The sequence below is a fragment of the Panthera leo genome, chromosome E1 (assembly GCF_018350215.1).
Source record: "Panthera leo isolate Ple1 chromosome E1, P.leo_Ple1_pat1.1, whole genome shotgun sequence".
NCBI classification, from domain to species: Eukaryota; Metazoa; Chordata; class Mammalia; order Carnivora; family Felidae; genus Panthera; species Panthera leo.
Window position 1 is genome coordinate 35160747 of NC_056692.1, and position 17739 is coordinate 35178485.

Sequence of the window (17739 nt, forward strand, 5' to 3'; positions counted from 1 at the left end):
GACATCCTCAAGATAAACCCCCTCTGGCCAACAACCCCCCCCCCAAGTATCTGATTCTTAATGTCCGCAAAGGAATCTCTAACGTGTTCCCCAAATATGCCTAAGCTTCATATCCCAGCCACACCAGAAGACACCCCTAAACGGGCACATCTTTTAGAGGGAGAACCTGGTCTCTTCCTACCCATCCTTTAGCTGTTGCGGGACAGGTCAGGAAGGCGAATGAGGCACGGCCAGGACGGCCCTCTCCCAATCACCCCCAGTCCTTCCACCTCGGGAAGTCTCCCCTGCCAGCCCCTCAGTTCCAGATCCCCCAGACGGAGGGATCCCAGGAAGAAAGCCCAAGGGGGCTCCACGACCCAGTCTTAGCCCGCACTATACTGAGGACCTAGCCGTCCCTCCGCAGCAGCACCTCTGGCCCAGCCTGGGCTGGGGGGCTGGGGAGGCAGCACTTCGAAGGGGGAAATGCGTGGTGGACTCCCTTCCCCGTCCTCCCCTCCCCCTCTCCCTTCCAACTCCCAAATTGGGGGCCGGGCCAGGCAGCTCTGATTGGCTGGGGGGCGGGCGGCCGGCTCCCCCTCTCCCAGGGACCGAGTTCCTCCCCGCACTCCGTCAGGATGGTATAAAAAGGGCCCGGGCCAGTCGTCGGAGCAGACGGGAGTTTCTCCTCGGGGTCGGAGCAGGAGGCACGCGGAGTGTGAGGCCACGCATGAGCGGACGCTAACCCCCACCCCAGCCGCAAAGAGTCTACATGTCTAGGGTCTAGACATGTTCAGCTTTGTGGACCTCCGGCTCCTGCTCCTCTTAGCGGCCACCGCCCTCCTGACGCACGGCCAAGAGGAGGGCCAAGAAGAAGAAGACAGTAAGTCGCAAACTTTTGGGGAGTCCAAGGCTACTTGGTACCTCGCCCTGCGCTCTGTCCCGGGGGTCCGCGACTTAAACTAAGACTCGGGATGCTCCGGAGACTCAGGGACGGAAGGGAGATGGCGAGGGCTCTTCCTGGGCGCCCCGGGAGAGAAAGCAGTGTACCCTGGGTGGGGGGTGTAGAGGAACGCGCCCCCCCCCCGCCCCGCCGGTAGTGAGAGGGGAGAATGGAGCGCCGCCCGAATTGGCACAGGAGGGAGTCCCGGGCTCGCTCTGTGGAGCACCACGGGGGAAATGGGGGTCTGCGCGCCGGGTGAGGGGAAAGTACGTCGGAGATGGGATGGGGGGCGCCGTGCTGGGAGTTTGGAGCCCGAGATGTAAAAGGGATCAGGAAGGCTTGGGATGATTCATAAGGAAAGATTGTTTGCCCTCTCTGCAGGCTAGACAGTGTTCCTGGGGCTGCGGGGGTGCTGGGCTGAGGGGGGAGGGGGCGCGGAGAGTGGGCGGGTTGGAGGACGAGAAACTTTGGCGCGGAGTTGACAGGGCGGGGTCCTTGCGCCCTCTGCTGATCCGCACGGAGCCCCGCGCCTCCCGGTCCAGCGCTTCCCCGCGCAGGGGCTGCGTGGAGTGGACGGGCGCTATTGCCGGTTGTGGACCCCACCTCTAAACCTGGAAAATAAAACTGGGGACCCGGTAGCCTCAGTCTCTGAAAGAAGTGGCCGAGGCCGAGGAAATTGCTTAGTGTTGCCCGCCACCTAGTGGCTGTCTGGGTAGAAGCTCGCGCGGTGGGCGTGGTTAGCTAACTTCGTTACTATTTGCGGACTTTTTGGTTCTTTGGCCAAGGAGTGACCCAGAGGTCCTGGCTAGGTTTAGGAAACGGGGGTTGTCCCGAGAGAGGGCTTTTGAGATGTCTGGGGGCTGGAGGGTGGGGTGTATCCTACTTTGGAGGTATAATTCAAGTCTCTGGGCGGGACCTCAGGCCAATAGGCCCCGCCCCATCCTCCTGGCACCGCCCACGCCATCCCACCTGCCCCGGGATGGGCGGGATGGGGGCTGGACCTCCCTTCTCTCCTCCTACCCGTCCCCGCCCCCGTCTCCACCCAAACCACTCCCCAGGAGCCTGCCCTCTGGTTGGGGCCCCTCTTGTTCTCCTCCCCAGTCCCCCAACTCCCCTCCCCCACCCAATGGCTTTTTATTTCACTTGGCTTCAGCGCCGATGGGCTGGGGTTGGAGTTGGAAGCAACTCCGGCCTAAAGCTTTGTTTAAATTCCTGAGAACTGGAAAGAGTTATAGCCGCCCTGGCCGGGCGCCTCGGCGCTGTCACCGGCCCTGATGAGGAGCAGATGAGCTTTTAAGGATTTGGGGAAAGGGTTGGGAGGCGGGGCGGTGGTGAAGGAGGTGGCGGGAAATGGAAAATCTAAATGTGTCTCTAAGACAAACGGGAAAGGAGGGTAGGGTTGGGGGTTCCTGGAGCCCCGAGGTGGGGGGGGGGCTCGAGCGCCGCTGACAGCCCCTCCTTTCCCCTCTTGCCCCAGTCCCACCAGTCACCTGCGTACAGAACGGCCTCAGGTACTATGACCGAGATGTTTGGAAACCCGAGGCCTGCCGGATCTGTGTCTGCGACAACGGCAACGTGTTGTGCGATGACGTGATCTGCGACGAAACCAAGAACTGCCCCGGCGCTCATGTCCCCCCGGGCGAGTGCTGCCCCGTCTGCCCCGACGGCGAGGGTACGGCGAGGGGCCTGGGGCTGGGGGAGGGCGGGGCCGCCGGGAGCACCCGGTGCAACCCCGCCGCTCACCCGCGTGTCTTCTCCCCTAGCGTCACCTACCGGCCAAGAAACCACAGGAGTCGAGGTAATCCTCTGCCCTCGACTTTTGCCACCCCCCCCGCCCCCCCCCCCCCCCCCCCCCAGAGTCCTCAAGCGCCTCCCTTCTCTAACTCGACTTCTTTTGCTTCTTCTCCCCCTTACCCCTTAGGGACCCAAAGGAGACACTGGCCCCCGAGGCCCAAGGGTAAGCGTTGCGCTCTCTGCTGTCGGGGCTGGAGGTGGGCGTGGCTCCAGGCCTGCGCTCACCGCCGCCCGCCCTCTCCCGCTGCAGGGACCTGCCGGCCCCCCTGGCCGCGACGGCATCCCTGGACAGCCTGGACTTCCTGGACCCCCCGGCCCTCCCGGACCCCCCGGACCCCCTGGCCTCGGAGGAGTAAGTGAAGATTCAACACACTCCTGGCAGGCCGGCCCTGAGTGCTCCCCTCACCTCCTGTTCTTTGGTTTTTTGTGTGTTTTTTGGCAGATGGCATACTTTGTATTTTGAAATGGTTCCAAACTAACAGAAAAGCTTCAAGAATAGTGCCAAGAACTCTCACATACCCTTCGCAGTTTGTCACATTTGCTTTGTCAGTCTCTATGTATACATATAATCGTCGTTATTTTTCTTTCTGAACCATTTGTTCCAGAGTCAGTTGTTGATGTTGTGTCCTTTTGCTCCAAACTACTTTAGTTTTGGTTGTATTTCCCGAGAACAAGAACTTTCTCTTACGTGACCGTTGTAGAGTGATTACATTTCAGAACGTTAACACTGATACATAACTATGATCTGAATATACAGTCCCTATCCAAATTTCACCAATATCCCAATAATGCCCTCTGTGGCATCTTTTTTCTGGATCCAGGATTATAAATTGCATTTAATTGTCATAGCTCTTCGGTTTCCTTTACTCTGGAACATGCCTCAGACTTCCTTTGCCTTTCATGACCCTGGAGTTTTTTGAAGAAGCCAGTTGCTTCAGAAAGGCCAATTATTTCAGTGGCCCTCAGCTCAGGTTGGCGGGATGTGTCCCCATAATTGGAGTTGGGCCGTGCCTTCTGGGCAGGAATATCTCACAAGTGATGTTGTTGACTTTCTTCATGCATCAAGCCAGGAGGCATATGTCAATATCCCATTGTCAGTGATGTTTTTGCCTCTCAACCCACTGATTTCTCATGCCCTCTCCTCTCTCTTGTTTCTTCTAGAACTTTGCTCCCCAAATGTCTTACGGCTACGATGAGAAGTCAGCTGGAGGAATCTCTGTGCCTGGCCCCATGGTGAGCCACTGGGGTACAGAGATGACAGAAGAGGAGCCCGTGGGAATCTAGACAGGATGGGCCAGTGGTGGTTTATGGGGGAATTTCAGAGGTGGTTTCAGAGGCGGTTTATGGTGGAAATTCAGAGAGGATGCCAGACGAGTGGGAACACTCCAACAGAAACCACTGGAAGACAGCAAGATCACATCCATGTTGCACCTTCCTACAGAGGTATCAACACGGCCGCTCTTTTTTTTTCCCCCTTCTGTAGGGTCCTTCTGGTCCTCGTGGTCTCCCTGGTCCCCCTGGCGCACCTGTAAGTATCCAGGATATCATTACATACCACCCTGGGCTTTGGTCTTTTGAAGGGAGGATGGGGATGAGGGCAGGTCAGGTGCTCTGAGAGATCTCTTGGTGAGATGGGGAAAGACTGACAGGGACCTGTCCTAACTGAATCCCTCTTTCCTTGTCCTCCAGGGTCCCCAAGGTTTCCAAGGCCCCCCTGGTGAGCCCGGCGAGCCTGGAGCTTCAGTAAGTGCCACCCCCCCACACACAAGTTGTACTCTATCCAAATACATACTCCCTCTACAAATATGTGGATTGTCCTATTGAAGGACTCCTCCACCCCTGCCATCTGAAGTCTTCCTTGACTCCTCCTTCCAATCCCAGCCTCCCCCTTCTTTTTTTCCCCCTTATTCTGGTCATTCTAATCTCCTTTCTTCCTGCTTCCTCTAGGGTCCCATGGGTCCCCGTGGTCCCCCTGGTCCCCCTGGCAAGAACGGAGATGACGTAAGTAACCCAGGCAAGATGATCCCATCTAGCCCCCAATGCCTCCATGGGCTAGGTTCCTGTAATCTCCACTCCAGTGCCCCACCACCTTTGAAGGTGATACCCAGAGAAAGGAGGCCAAGTTCTCCCTGATGCATGCGACTGCCCTTGAACAATGATCTTCACCCTTTATGGGATGTTCCCCCTTTCCCCAGTGGAGGTGACTGACCCTCCCCTCACCCCAGCCACTTCAAAGCAATCCCCAACACTGTCCCTCGGGATGAATGACTTCCTTAGGCTTGACTGCCCTGGGCACCTCAGATTTGCTCTCCCTATACAGAAATAAACAGAAATTCCCTCGGAGGGACTCAAAATTCACCAAGCAAGGATTTCACTGTAGATTTACGCTGCGCTCTAAATCCAAAGACAAGATTCTGGGCTCCTAAACCTGACCTTCAGCAATGCCAAGAAAATTCAGACCTTCCACACGTTTCCAAGGCATGGGCATCATGGCCTTTTCTCTCCCTCTCAGGGTGAAGCTGGAAAGCCTGGTCGTCCTGGTGAGCGTGGGCCTCCTGGACCTCAGGTGAGCAGGAATGCGTGGCCGGCCCTGGACGTTGCCACAGGGGGGCTCCACTTGGGCACTGGGTCCACACTGGCGTCTCCTAATGGCCCTGCCTTTCTCCTCCTTTTCTTTTCTCTCCAGGGCGCCCGGGGATTGCCTGGAACTGCTGGCCTTCCTGGAATGAAGGGACACAGAGTAAGTCCCCTTTGTAGCACCCCACCATCCTACCCCTTCCCCCAAAGGATCCTCCTGCGGGTGTCGAGGTGGGGTGGCAGCTACAGAAGTCCCAAGGGATAGAGAGTAGACATCCAAAAGAACTTCCCTCCATTGGGAAGGAAATCTCCGTAGGATTGGGTGAGATCTTGGGCCAGTTGGGGTCTAGTCTAGTGCAGAGACAGGGGGGATGGCTGTGGTGACCCCCTGAGGCACCTTGCCAGGTCAACATGAGGGCCAAGGTGGTCCACCCCTCCCAACGGCACTCACCTTGGCCCTTCTTCCCTATCTTAGGGTTTCAGTGGTTTGGATGGTGCCAAGGGAGACGCTGGTCCTGCTGGTCCCAAGGTAAGAGGATGCCTGAGTATCTGGGGCCCCCACCACCCAGTCCCAACAGGAACAAATTCCTAACTTCATTCTCTGTTCTCTAGGGCGAGCCTGGTAGCCCTGGTGAAAATGGAGCTCCTGGCCAGATGGTGAGTGTGTCCAGTTCTAGAAGGAAGAGATGGAACAGGGTAGAGGGGCGAGATGGGATTTGGGGGGAAGAGTGTGTCTCTGATCTCACTCGGCTTTCCTGGCTTTTGTCGTCAGGGTCCCCGTGGTCTGCCTGGTGAGAGAGGACGCCCCGGAGCCCCTGGCCCTGCTGTAAGTCCTCTTGGCCCCTTGGGGGGATCCCGGGGCACTGGAAGGGGCTCCTGAGGGGTTGCGGGGACCCGCCAGCACTCGGTGCACGTGACTGGGGCCACCCCTCTCTCTCCCGCAGGGTGCTCGTGGAAATGACGGTGCTACCGGTGCCGCCGGCCCCCCTGTGAGTACAGCCCCCGGGGTCTCTGTGCCTGGGAGCCCCGAGGGCTCCTGGGGCTCCCACCGGGGGCGGGCCCCGTGGCCATGAATCCCAGGACCCCTTCTGCCGCCGGGTGTGACTCACAGTGGCCATTTTCCTTCTCACTAACAGCTCCATTTCATTCACAGGGTCCCACTGGCCCCGCTGGTCCTCCCGGCTTCCCTGGTGCTGTTGGTGCTAAGGTGAGATCCCTGCCCCAGCTCTAAGCCCAGCACCCACAGGCCAAAGGATGGGTGCCTCCCTGCTCTCCAAACCCGGAGAAGCCCATGCCATGCCCCAGCACCTTTGTCCTCAGGTCCTCTTCTGTGATCTTGGAGTCCTAATTCCTGCTCTCCTGTCCCTGCCCTCCACCCTCACCTCCCGGCGTCCAAAGACGCACTTGGGCTCCTGACCTGTCCTTGTCTCCTACCCAGGGTGAAGCCGGTCCCCAAGGAGCCCGTGGCTCTGAAGGTCCCCAGGGTGTGCGTGGCGAGCCCGGCCCCCCCGGCCCTGCTGGTGCTGCTGGCCCTGCTGTAAGTGCTCCTCAGTGCCCCCGTGCCACCCCCCAATTCAGAGTCCTCTCCTGTCACTCACCCTCCTCTCTCCGGGCCACAGGGAAACCCCGGTGCTGACGGACAGCCTGGTGCCAAAGGTGCCAACGTGAGTATCCTGCAGCTTTCAGAGCCGCCCCCGGCGCCCCCTCCCCCCTGCCCCACGCCCTCCGCTCCGGGGCTCAACCTGTTCTGCCTCCCACAGGGCGCTCCTGGGATTGCTGGCGCTCCTGGCTTCCCTGGTGCCCGAGGCCCCTCTGGACCCCAGGGCCCCAGCGGCCCTCCTGGTCCCAAGGGTAACAGTGTAAGTATCACTCTCTCACTTGTGCCCACCCGCGCGCCGGCTCCATCCGGCGTGGCCCCGCCTGAGAAGCGTGAGGATGCGAACCAGCCCCCCCCCCACCTCTCTGCTCACCTTTTTTTCCCTCCCGCAGGGCGAACCTGGTGCCCCCGGCAACAAAGGAGACACTGGTGCCAAGGGAGAGCCCGTAAGTCCCCCCGCTCGCCCCCCACAGCTCAGCCCATCTGCCCCCGGGGAACCCCGGGAGGACGGGAGGGGGCCCCCGGTCAGCCCCTCACTGCGGGCCCTCTTCTCGTCTCTGCCCCTCTCCAGGGCCCCACTGGTATCCAAGGCCCCCCTGGCCCCGCTGGGGAAGAAGGAAAGCGAGGAGCCCGAGGCGAACCCGGCCCCACTGGCCTGCCCGGACCCCCTGGCGAGCGCGTAAGTGTCCCCTTCTTCGCCCCCAAGGCCAGCCCGGTGCCCCCCGTGTCGGAGCTCACTGGCCTCTTCTCCTCCTGCAGGGCGGACCCGGTAGCCGTGGCTTCCCTGGCGCAGATGGTGTGGCTGGTCCCAAGGTAACTTCTCTTCATGGCTGGGGTGCTGGCCCTGCTCCGTGGACATCACCTGCCCCTCCCCATGTAGTCACCGCCACCCCACCCCCGCCCCCGCTCCCATCAGTGCTCCGCGCCGTGGCCGCGCACTCTCTCTTCACACTCGGCTTTGCCTTGACCTTCCCCCTGCCACCGTCTGAGCCACCTGACCCTGCCCCACTGGAGGAATAAGAGGCCGGCCCGTGGTAAAAAAGAAGCCCAGACTCAAGCCCCTAATTGTCCCTGTGACTCCCCCCGACCAGGGTCCCGCTGGCGAACGTGGTTCTCCTGGCCCTGCTGGCCCCAAAGGTTCTCCTGGTGAAGCTGGTCGCCCCGGTGAAGCTGGTCTGCCTGGTGCCAAGGTGAACCCCCCGCCCCTCTGCCCCGCTTGCCCCGAGACCCTTGCCCTGTGTGGGGGCTGGAATGAGGCACCCGGAGCGGGACCGCGCATCTGCCCTCTGAAGGGCCCTCTCGCCTCTTCTGTCACCCTCACTCACATGTCTCTGTCCCCTCTCCACTAGGGTCTGACTGGAAGCCCCGGCAGCCCCGGTCCGGATGGCAAAACTGGTCCCCCTGTAAGTACCGCTCCCCCGGGGCCCCTCCCCTGCTCCCGACCACCCACCTTCTGTCCTCGCCTCCCATCTGTGCCTTCCGTCCGTAGGGTCCCGCTGGTCAAGATGGTCGCCCCGGACCCCCAGGCCCCCCTGGTGCCCGTGGTCAGGCTGGTGTGATGGGATTCCCTGGGCCTAAAGGTGCTGCTGTGAGTATTCCTCAAGGGACGTCGCAGAGCCAGGGACAGGCACTCCCGGGAGATGAAAGGCCTGGGCGCCAGTCCCAGCTTTGCCGCTGGCTTGCTGTGTGGCCTCAGGCCGCTCACTGCCCCTCTCTGGGCTTCAGTCTCCTTATCCATAAAAATGAGAGACTGATCCTGGCTCCACTACCATTGCTCTATCCTTGGAAACAAGCATTGTTGGAGCCCCCCCCCCCGCGCCCCCCCACGGGGTAGAATGGGCCTTTTATAAGATAGGCACCCCCAAATCTTGGTGGGTTCTTTGAAAAATAGGTCCCAGAGGAGGTGAAAGCCCTTTGCAAGCAGGTCACCGTAGGCATATGGTGGCGAGAAGGAAAGGGGGGGCAGGGGGACAGCAGCCTGAAGGGGCATGTGGTCTCAGGGGGAAGAGGCCTCAGGGAGACACCAAGGGACCAGCAGAAAAAGCCAGCAAAGCATTTCCCCAGGCCCAGAACTAGGCGAGAAGAAAACCCCTAAAAGAACCACTCAGGGTAAACAGGAAGGACCCAGGGGACCCGTGTTCCCACTTAAGCCCCCTTAACTCCCTGACTGTCTTTGCCTGTAGGGAGAGCCTGGCAAAGCAGGAGAACGAGGTGTCCCTGGGCCCCCTGGCGCTGTTGTAAGTATCGCCCTATGGTCCCCTGTCCCCTTCCTGCCCCTGCTCGTGACACGTCCCCTCCCCTGCAGGAGGGGCGCAGAAGGCCACAGCCATCACCAGGGCATCAGAGGCCCCCCAGCGGGGTCTGCCCTGTCCCCCCACCCCCTCCCCGGCACCCCACCTGCCCTGCTCCCTCTGTCGGCTGCCCTCCTCACCTCCCTGATCCTTTGCTCTCTCCCCACAGGGTCCTGCTGGAAAAGATGGAGAAGCTGGAGCTCAGGGACCCCCCGGCCCTGCCGTAAGTGTCCCTAAGAGACAGCCTGGGGAGGCCGCACTGTGGAGATACCCCCCCCCACCCCTTTTCTCCTGTGTCTTCTGGTGACCGCAGCGTTCTCTCTGTGACAGGGCCCCGCTGGTGAGAGAGGCGAACAGGGCCCTGCTGGCTCTCCCGGATTCCAGGTGAGGCCTCAAGGCTGGTGGGGGGGGGGGGGGGGGGTTAAGGTATGGGCTCCCCTTTGTCCTTTTTCAGATTCTAATCCCACCCCCTCCCCTCCCCCATTTCCCACCTCCAGGGTCTTCCTGGCCCCGCGGGTCCTCCCGGTGAAGCAGGCAAACCTGGCGAACAGGTAAGAGGCAGCAGGTGGGGAATGCAGGGCATTTCGAGGGAGAGGTCAGTCCTCCCGGCTGATCAGATAACCCTCGGCTAGGATCAAGGTTAGACCCCCTCCCCAGAGGACTTCCTTCATGAAGGGAGCCACACAGAGGGAAGCTGGGCGCTGCACAGCAGCATGATATGATCTAGAAGTTTCCGCATGGCAGCCAGTCTGGATGACTTTTTTTTAGAGCTGCAGGGATACCTCTGACTCTCCCTCAGCCCAGAGTGTGAAGAGAGGGCCGTCTTTGACACATCCCCGGGAGAAGTAGAGAAGTAGCATCCCAGTTCAGGTCCTGAGAAGGGGCTGGTCTCTAATGACAGACCCCAAGGGCCAGCCCCCAGGAGGAGAACAGGAATGCTTTCTAGTGGGGAGGGCAGGGGGGGAGTGTTGCTCACTGTCTGTCCCTCCCTCCCCCTCAGGGTGTTCCTGGAGATCTTGGTGCCCCCGGCCCCTCTGGAGCCAGAGTAAGTAGCACTGTTCCCGCCAAGATGCCCTATGCCTGGCCCTGTCTCTCGAGCAGCCATCACGTGCCCTGTCCTTCTTTTCCAGGGCGAGAGAGGTTTCCCTGGTGAACGCGGTGTGCAAGGTCCCCCCGGTCCAGCCGGTCCACGGGGAGCCAATGGTGCCCCTGGCAATGATGGTGCTAAGGTGAGGCCAGCACGGGGACCGGGTCTAGGCCCTCTCGAGGCAGGGGCGCCTGGCCATGGCCAAAGCCACCTAGATGTGGGGGAGGGCTGGGAGGGGGACAAAACTGGGTGGGGTCCCCCAGCAGCCTGATGTTCCAGGCTGGGAGCTTTTCCTCTTCTTAGCCGGCTCATCTTTATCCTCACAAGCAAGCCTGGGAGATCTCACGAGGGCGCTCGGGGCTGTGACCCACTCCTGGGACCCCAAAGCTCATGGCCGTCCTCTCGGTTGTCACCTAGGGTGATGCTGGTGCCCCCGGAGCCCCCGGTAGCCAGGGCGCTCCTGGCCTTCAGGGAATGCCTGGTGAACGAGGTGCAGCTGGCCTTCCTGGCCCTAAGGGTGACAGAGTAAGTCCCACAGTCCCACACCTCCTCCCCTGATCCATGTAGGGTTCCCATCTCTGTCTCCCTCTACTTTGGATGCTTCAGCCTCCCTCTTTACCCTCCCTGGGGTCTTTCCCTCTTCTCCTTAATCCTCCCTTCTTCCCTTCTGGCCTCTTCACTGATAAATCCTCCACCAGCCTATGCAGGCTCTTCCCTCCCCCTGAATTACCATGGTAACGGGAAGCAGGGTGGCCTCCTGGATGGGGGAATCCCTCATTCATCCCTCCACACAAGGCATGGGCCTCTTAACCTAGGTTCCACCAGGCTCCCCTGAAAGATCTCGAGTCCTGAGCGCAGGTCGGGGCAGGGCAGAGCTGGGGAGGAGTGGAAGCTGGTAGCAGGATGCTATGGGTCACCTCCCTGCCCCCGCCGGAAGTCTCAGGCCTTCCCTGTGTCTTTAGGGCGATGCCGGTCCCAAAGGTGCTGATGGTTCTCCTGGCAAAGATGGCGTCCGTGGCCTGACTGGCCCCATTGGTCCTCCTGGCCCCGCTGGTGCCCCCGGTGACAAGGTGAGGTGGCCCCACCATCTTCCCTAACACACAGCTTCTCCGGCAACCCGGGGTGTGATTCCGGCCTGGGGGAGGGAGGTCCTGCCATTCTGAGCTGGTGACCTGAAGGTGGGAGGTTCCAGAAAGGAGGGGAGACCCTCCCGGGGTCATCTGCTGGGGGCGCTTAGAGCGCGCAGCTGACCTGCGCCTCTTGTCCCTCCCTCTCAGGGTGAAGCTGGTCCCAGCGGCCCCGCTGGTCCCACTGGAGCTCGTGGCGCCCCCGTAAGTACCGAAGACCCACACGCTGCCCGCCCGTCTGCTTCACCCCTTCCCGGCCCTCTTTCTGTGCCTCGTCCGCCTTCACTCTCACCTGCTCTGGGCCCTAGGGCATGCTCCTCAGGGCCCCGCTTCCCCTCCTGCCTGCGCGTCCACCTCGCCTCCCCCAGGTCAGAGCCCCTCTCAGTCCGCCTCCTTTTCTTCTAGGGAGACCGTGGTGAGCCTGGTCCCCCCGGCCCTGCTGGCTTCGCTGGCCCCCCTGTGAGTACCAAGACCCCCATCGTTTTCTATCACCGCCTGGGACCCGGGACCTCGGGCGACCGCATAAGGACAGAGGCGTGGAGAGGGGACGGTGTCCCGTTCAAGCATCTTTGTGCCTGGACTTACCGCCCTTCCCCAGCCCCGCGGAACCGCCCAGTTCCCCACGCTGCCCCATCCCCCTCCTCCGCTCACCACACCCCTTCCTCCCCCAGGGTGCTGATGGCCAACCTGGTGCTAAAGGCGAGCCCGGAGATGCTGGTGCTAAAGGCGATGCTGGTCCCCCTGGTCCCGCTGGCCCCACTGGACCCCCCGGCCCCATCGTGAGTGTCCCACCCTCTGAGCCCCGAGCTGCAGGCGGGCCTGGGCCTGGGTCTGGGCCTGGCCCAGTCTTCATGGCTCTGTGCTCTCCTACAGGGCAACGTTGGTGCTCCTGGACCCAAAGGTGCTCGAGGCAGTGCCGGTCCCCCTGTGAGTATCGCCCTCGGTGCCTCCGCTGGGGCTGTCACTCCAACCTGGGTTCAGAGATGGGGGCGCTGCGCCAGGTGAGGGGGCTGCTGTCCTCCTGACTCCTTTGTCCTCTCCCGCCAGGGTGCTACTGGTTTCCCTGGTGCTGCTGGCCGAGTCGGTCCTCCCGGCCCCTCTGTAAGTATCTGTGGAGGTGACTCCATTGCTCGGGGAGCGGGGGACAGGCTGTCGGGAGGGTGGCGGGCCCGTCTGAGGCCTCAGCGGCGCTCCGGAATCCACCGGAACCTGACGGCCCCTCTTCTCCCCGTCCAGGGAAACGCTGGACCCCCTGGTCCTCCCGGCCCTGTCGGCAAAGAAGGCGGCAAAGGCCCCCGCGGTGAGACTGGCCCTGCTGGGCGTCCCGGGGAAGTCGGTCCCCCTGGTCCCCCCGGCCCTGCCGGTGAGAAAGGATCTCCTGGTGCTGACGGACCTGCTGTAAGTGCTCCGGAGGGGCCCCGGGGCGGGGGCCGTGCTCCCGGGGCCCTGCAAGGCGCCTCACCTTCATCGCCCTCCCGCAGGGTGCTCCCGGCACTCCCGGACCTCAAGGCATTGCTGGACAGCGTGGCGTGGTTGGCCTGCCCGGTCAGCGAGGAGAAAGAGGCTTCCCTGGTCTTCCCGGCCCCTCTGTGAGTGCCCCCCTCGCCTTGGGGGACCCCGAGAAGAACCATCACGGGGCTTGGAGGCTGCAGGGGGCGGGGGGGGGGGTGCTGGGGCCAGACAGGACAGGTGTGGTAGACGAGCTTGGGGGCCCTCGGGCCCTCCCCCCAGCCCATCTCTGGCCTGACTCCTTCTTCTCCTTCAGGGTGAACCTGGAAAACAAGGTCCTTCTGGATCAAGTGGTGAACGTGGCCCCCCTGGTCCCATGGGCCCCCCTGGATTGGCTGGACCCCCTGGCGAGTCTGGACGTGAGGTGAGCGGTCGCCAGCCCCACACCCGCGCCCTCAGCATGGCCATTTTGGCCTCTGCCTGAGCCTGACTTCCTCTGGCTGACACTCACCTGGCGCTCTCTCTCCGCAGGGATCTCCTGGTGCTGAAGGCTCCCCTGGACGAGATGGTTCTCCCGGCCCCAAGGTAAGATGGCTGCATCCCAGGGCCCCAGCCCCACCTGCCACTCCCCTGCCCCAGCCTAGCCCCTTGAGCTGGGACTGATTCATAGCCCCCTCCCCTCCCCTTCCCAGGGTGACCGTGGTGAGACTGGCCCTGCTGGCCCCCCTGGTGCTCCTGGCGCTCCTGGTGCCCCTGGTCCCGTCGGCCCCGCTGGCAAGAATGGCGACCGTGGTGAGACTGTAAGTAGCCAGGCCCCGGGGACTCTCCGGGCCTGCCTACGGGCCTGCAGATGGACATCTGGCTTCACCTAGGCTGGGGGAGGAGAGGAGGTCTTACATGACATCGGGGCCTCTGGGCCTTCCTGAGAAAACTGAGCCACAGCTCAGTCCCGAGGCCCCTCCCCCAGGCAGTACCACCCTTATTCCCCCGGGGAATGGGGTTCGTCCCCAGGTGCCTGCCCCAGCTCACGTGAAGCCTGAATTCACATGAAGGTTCATGTGGGGCTCAGGAGGGATGGGCACGGCGGGGAAGGGTGTGAGGAAGGGTGGATGTGGCCGAGGGGTGGTTTCGTCTGGCAGCTCAGGCTGTAGCAGGATCTAACACACTCTCCACTCTCCCCAGGGTCCCGCTGGTCCCGCCGGTCCCATCGGCCCCGTCGGTGCTCGTGGTCCCGCTGTAAGTGCCCTGCTCTGGCCCTCGTGTCCTCAGAACCCAGCCCAGAGGTGGGCTATGCCCGACTCGGTGCTGACGGATCTTCCGCCTGACAGCCTGTCCTCTCCTCTCTCCTAGGGACCCCAAGGCCCCCGTGGTGACAAGGGTGAGACAGGCGAACAGGGTGACAGAGGCATAAAGGGTCACCGTGGCTTCTCCGGTCTCCAGGGTCCCCCTGGCCCTCCCGTGAGTATGCTCGGCACCCCTCCAGCCCCCAGCTGCCATTGAGCCCTGCCACACAATGAGGGGCGATTTTGCCTCAGTTTCCCCTCTTGATAGTCATTTTCACTCCTCCCTAGCGGGGACCGGGGTCTGAAGAGTTATGGGCATTTCCAAGGGGCTTCTGAGACGGCGAGGCTCACAAAGAGGGGTTGTGGGAGGCGTCTTAGCCTGTGGACACCTTGGGACTAGACGTCCGGAATAACGAGGCGGGGGACAGGTTGCTGGCCGCGTGTGACCCCCACTGAGCCTGCGTCGCCTTTGCATCTGTCCTTCAGGGCTCTCCTGGTGAACAAGGTCCTTCCGGAGCTTCTGGTCCTGCTGGTCCCCGAGTAAGTCACGCCTCTGTCTATCTTCTCCTGCTGGGACCCAAGCCCAGGCTCCCTTCAGGGCCCTCTGCCTGGTATACAGGTGTCTCCGCCTCTCTGCAGAAGGGTCTGGGGGCAGGGGTCGGGAGAAGAAGGGTCCTGGACAGTCTTGCCCGACTGTGGGAATGGCCGATGATGAGGTCGTGGAACCAGAGGCAGGCAGGGAGGGTGGTGGGTTTCTCTGAAGAGTTGGGCTGGTGGTCCTGTGCTTTCTGGCAGGCTTTCTCCAACCACCTTCCCCTTTGCAGGGTCCCCCCGGCGCTGCTGGCTCTCCTGGCAAAGACGGACTCAACGGTCTCCCAGGCCCCATTGGCCCCCCTGGTCCTCGTGGTCGCACTGGTGATGCTGGCCCTGTTGTACGTAGCCCCTCAGCCCGTCTGCCCGTGGCCCTCCAGCCCCATGGGCGCTTGGACCCTGGTAATCCCGACTCCTCTCCCTTTCTGTGCAGGGTCCCCCCGGCCCTCCTGGACCCCCCGGTCCTCCCGGTCCTCCCAGCGGTGGTTTCGACTTCAGCTTCCTGCCCCAGCCACCTCAAGAGAAGGCTCACGATGGCGGCCGCTACTACCGGGCCGATGATGCCAACGTGGTCCGTGACCGTGACCTCGAGGTGGACACCACCCTCAAGAGCCTGAGCCAGCAGATCGAGAACATCCGGAGCCCCGAAGGCAGCCGCAAGAACCCTGCCCGCACCTGCCGTGACCTCAAGATGTGCCACTCCGACTGGAAGAGCGGTGAGGGCTTGCCCCAGCTGTGCCCTTCCTCCTCCTCCTCCTTCCCCCGTCCTCCTCCTCCTGCCAGCACGGGCCTGAGCCCTGAGGGGCCCAGGGGCCCATGTGTGTCCCCGCTGCCATACTTCCCCTGACTCCATCCTGCTCGGTTCCACTGCAGGAGAATACTGGATCGATCCCAACCAAGGTTGCAACCTGGATGCCATCAAGGTCTTCTGCAACATGGAGACAGGTGAGACCTGCGTGTACCCCACTCAGCCCCACGTGGCCCAGAAGAACTGGTACATCAGCAAGAACCCCAAGGACAAGAGGCACGTCTGGTATGGCGAGAGCATGACCGACGGATTCCAGGTGCGGAAGTTGGCCCTGGAGCCACTCTCACAAGATGGGGCGGGAGGCGAGGTCCGCACCGGGCTAGGGGCAGACGGAGCTGGGGGGCGGAGGCTGGAGTCCTGGGTCCCCGATGCTGGCTCAGACATCCGATGCCCATGCATGATGCCACTTCTGGATGGGGGAGGGGTCCGCTGGGATGCCGTCGGAGGACTCCAGGGAGGGAGGCCAGGACTAGAGGCTCCATCGTGGTCACTCACCGGCTTCTCCTCCTCCCCCCGCAGTTCGAGTATGGTGGCCAGGGCTCCGATCCCGCCGATGTGGCCATCCAGCTGACTTTCCTGCGCCTGATGTCCACCGAGGCGTCCCAGAACATCACCTACCACTGCAAGAACAGCGTGGCCTACATGGACCAGCAGACTGGCAACCTCAAGAAGGCCCTGCTCCTCCAGGGCTCCAACGAGATCGAGATCCGGGCCGAGGGCAACAGCCGCTTCACCTACAGCGTCACCTACGACGGCTGCACGGTAAGTCCCTGGCCGGGCCCCTCTCCGGGCTCTGGCTTTCCTGGCAGGCCACACTTCCGTCACCCCCTCACTCCCACCTGGTGACACCCCTCTCCCGTTGTCTCCCCTTCACCCCAGAGTCACACCGGAAACTGGGGCAAGACAGTGATCGAATACAAAACCACCAAGACCTCCCGCTTGCCCATCATCGATGTGGCCCCATTGGACGTTGGCGCCCCAGACCAGGAATTCGGCATCGACATTGGCCCTGCCTGCTTCCTGTAAACTCCCTCCCACCCAACCTGGCTCCCTCCCACCCAACCCACTCGCCCCTGACCCTGGAAACAGACAAACAACCCAAACTGAACCCCCCAAAAAGCCAAAAAATGGGAGACAATTTCACATGGACTTTGGAAAATATTTTTTTCCTTTGCATTCATCTCTCCAACTTAGTTTTTATCTTTGACCAACCGAACATGACCAAAAACCAAAAAGCACATTCAACCTTACCAAAAAAAAAAAAAAAAAAAAAAAAAAGAATAAATAAATAACTTTTTAAAAAAGGAAGCTTGGTCCACTTGCTTGAAGACCCATATGGGGGTAAGTCCTTTTCTGCCCGTTGGGCTTATGATACCCCAACACTGCCCTTTCTGCTCCTTTCTCCATCCCTCCTTGGGGCCTCCCCTCCACCGCTCCCCAAATCTAAGTCTCCCCCAAAAAGACACAGGAAACAATGCATTGTCTGCCCAGCAACCAAAGGCAATGCTAAAACACCCAAGTGACCCCCGCCCCACACTCCCAGCCCACTCCCCTCACCCAGCAACCCCCAAACCCTGGGGGGACCTGAGGTTCGCAGACTACCAAAGAAGCCTCACCATCTGGCGTCCCCGTGGCTCCAGCAACATACCCCCTTCGTTTTTGAGGGGGCATGCGGGGGGACCACTGGCCCCTCGCTGCCTGCCTGCCGGGTCTGGAAGAAAGTCAGGAGGGGCCACGACAGAGCGGAAGGAAACATCGGATTCATTCGGGGACACGTGTCAATCCCCCGTGCGACAGGGCTGGGCGGGAGAGACTGCTCTGTTCCGTGTGTAATTGTGTTGCTGAAGGACTACCTCTTCTTGCCTTTCTGTGTCACCGGGGCAACCGCGTGGGGGCGGGGATGGGGGCAGGGTGGGAGGGGGCTCCCCATTTTATATCAAAGGTGCTACATCTCTGTGATGGGGTGGGGTGGGGAAGGAATCACTGGTGCTAAAGAAGTCGAGACGCCCCACCCCCCAGGCCAGCAAATGTTCCTTTTTGTTCAAAGTCTTTTTTTATTCTTTGGTTTTTTTTTTTTTTCCTTGCGGATGGGGACTCGTGAATTTTCTAAAGGTGCTATTTAACTTGGGGGGGAGAGAGCGTTGCAGCTCTGCGCGCTCCTTTCCACCCCCTCTCCACCCCGCTGGCCGCCTCTCTCTCTCCACCTCTCTCTCTCT

At 61.6% G+C, this 17739-nt stretch overlaps 1 protein-coding gene across 1 annotated transcript; it reads left to right on the top strand.

Annotated features, from left to right (window-relative positions):
* The first annotated feature begins 626 nt into the window (after window positions 1-626).
* Window positions 627-17408, top strand: COL1A1 (collagen type I alpha 1 chain). The gene is made up of 51 exons (XM_042915924.1): window positions 627-859; window positions 2397-2591; window positions 2683-2717; window positions 2841-2876; window positions 2964-3065; window positions 3875-3946; window positions 4197-4241; window positions 4403-4456; window positions 4661-4714; window positions 5226-5279; window positions 5400-5453; window positions 5766-5819; window positions 5903-5947; window positions 6063-6116; window positions 6235-6279; window positions 6444-6497; window positions 6729-6827; window positions 6910-6954; window positions 7051-7149; window positions 7280-7333; window positions 7459-7566; window positions 7647-7700; window positions 7979-8077; window positions 8237-8290; window positions 8377-8475; window positions 9071-9124; window positions 9348-9401; window positions 9509-9562; window positions 9676-9729; window positions 10179-10223; window positions 10309-10407; window positions 10683-10790; window positions 11228-11335; window positions 11543-11596; window positions 11798-11851; window positions 12064-12171; window positions 12266-12319; window positions 12440-12493; window positions 12629-12790; window positions 12874-12981; window positions 13158-13265; window positions 13373-13426; window positions 13534-13641; window positions 14024-14077; window positions 14192-14299; window positions 14611-14664; window positions 14949-15056; window positions 15149-15431; window positions 15589-15779; window positions 16043-16285; window positions 16403-17408. The coding sequence occupies exons 1-51, from the start codon at window positions 766-768 to the stop codon at window positions 16547-16549; spliced, it is 4386 nt and encodes a 1461-aa protein (XP_042771858.1). The 5' UTR covers window positions 627-765; the 3' UTR covers window positions 16550-17408.
* The last annotated feature ends 331 nt before the right edge of the window (window positions 17409-17739 follow it).

Bases quoted from the DNA above. Each gene is read 5' to 3' on its own strand.
- COL1A1 (XM_042915924.1), top strand. From the start codon at position 766: ATGTTCAGCTTTGTGGACCTCCGGCTCCTGCTCCTCTTAGCGGCCACC. The intron at 2,592-2,682 runs GTACGGCGAGGG...CTTCTCCCCTAG, and splicing joins CGTCTGCCCCGACGGCGAGG to CGTCACCTACCGGCCAAGAA. The intron at 16,286-16,402 runs GTAAGTCCCTGG...CCTTCACCCCAG, and splicing joins TCACCTACGACGGCTGCACG to AGTCACACCGGAAACTGGGG.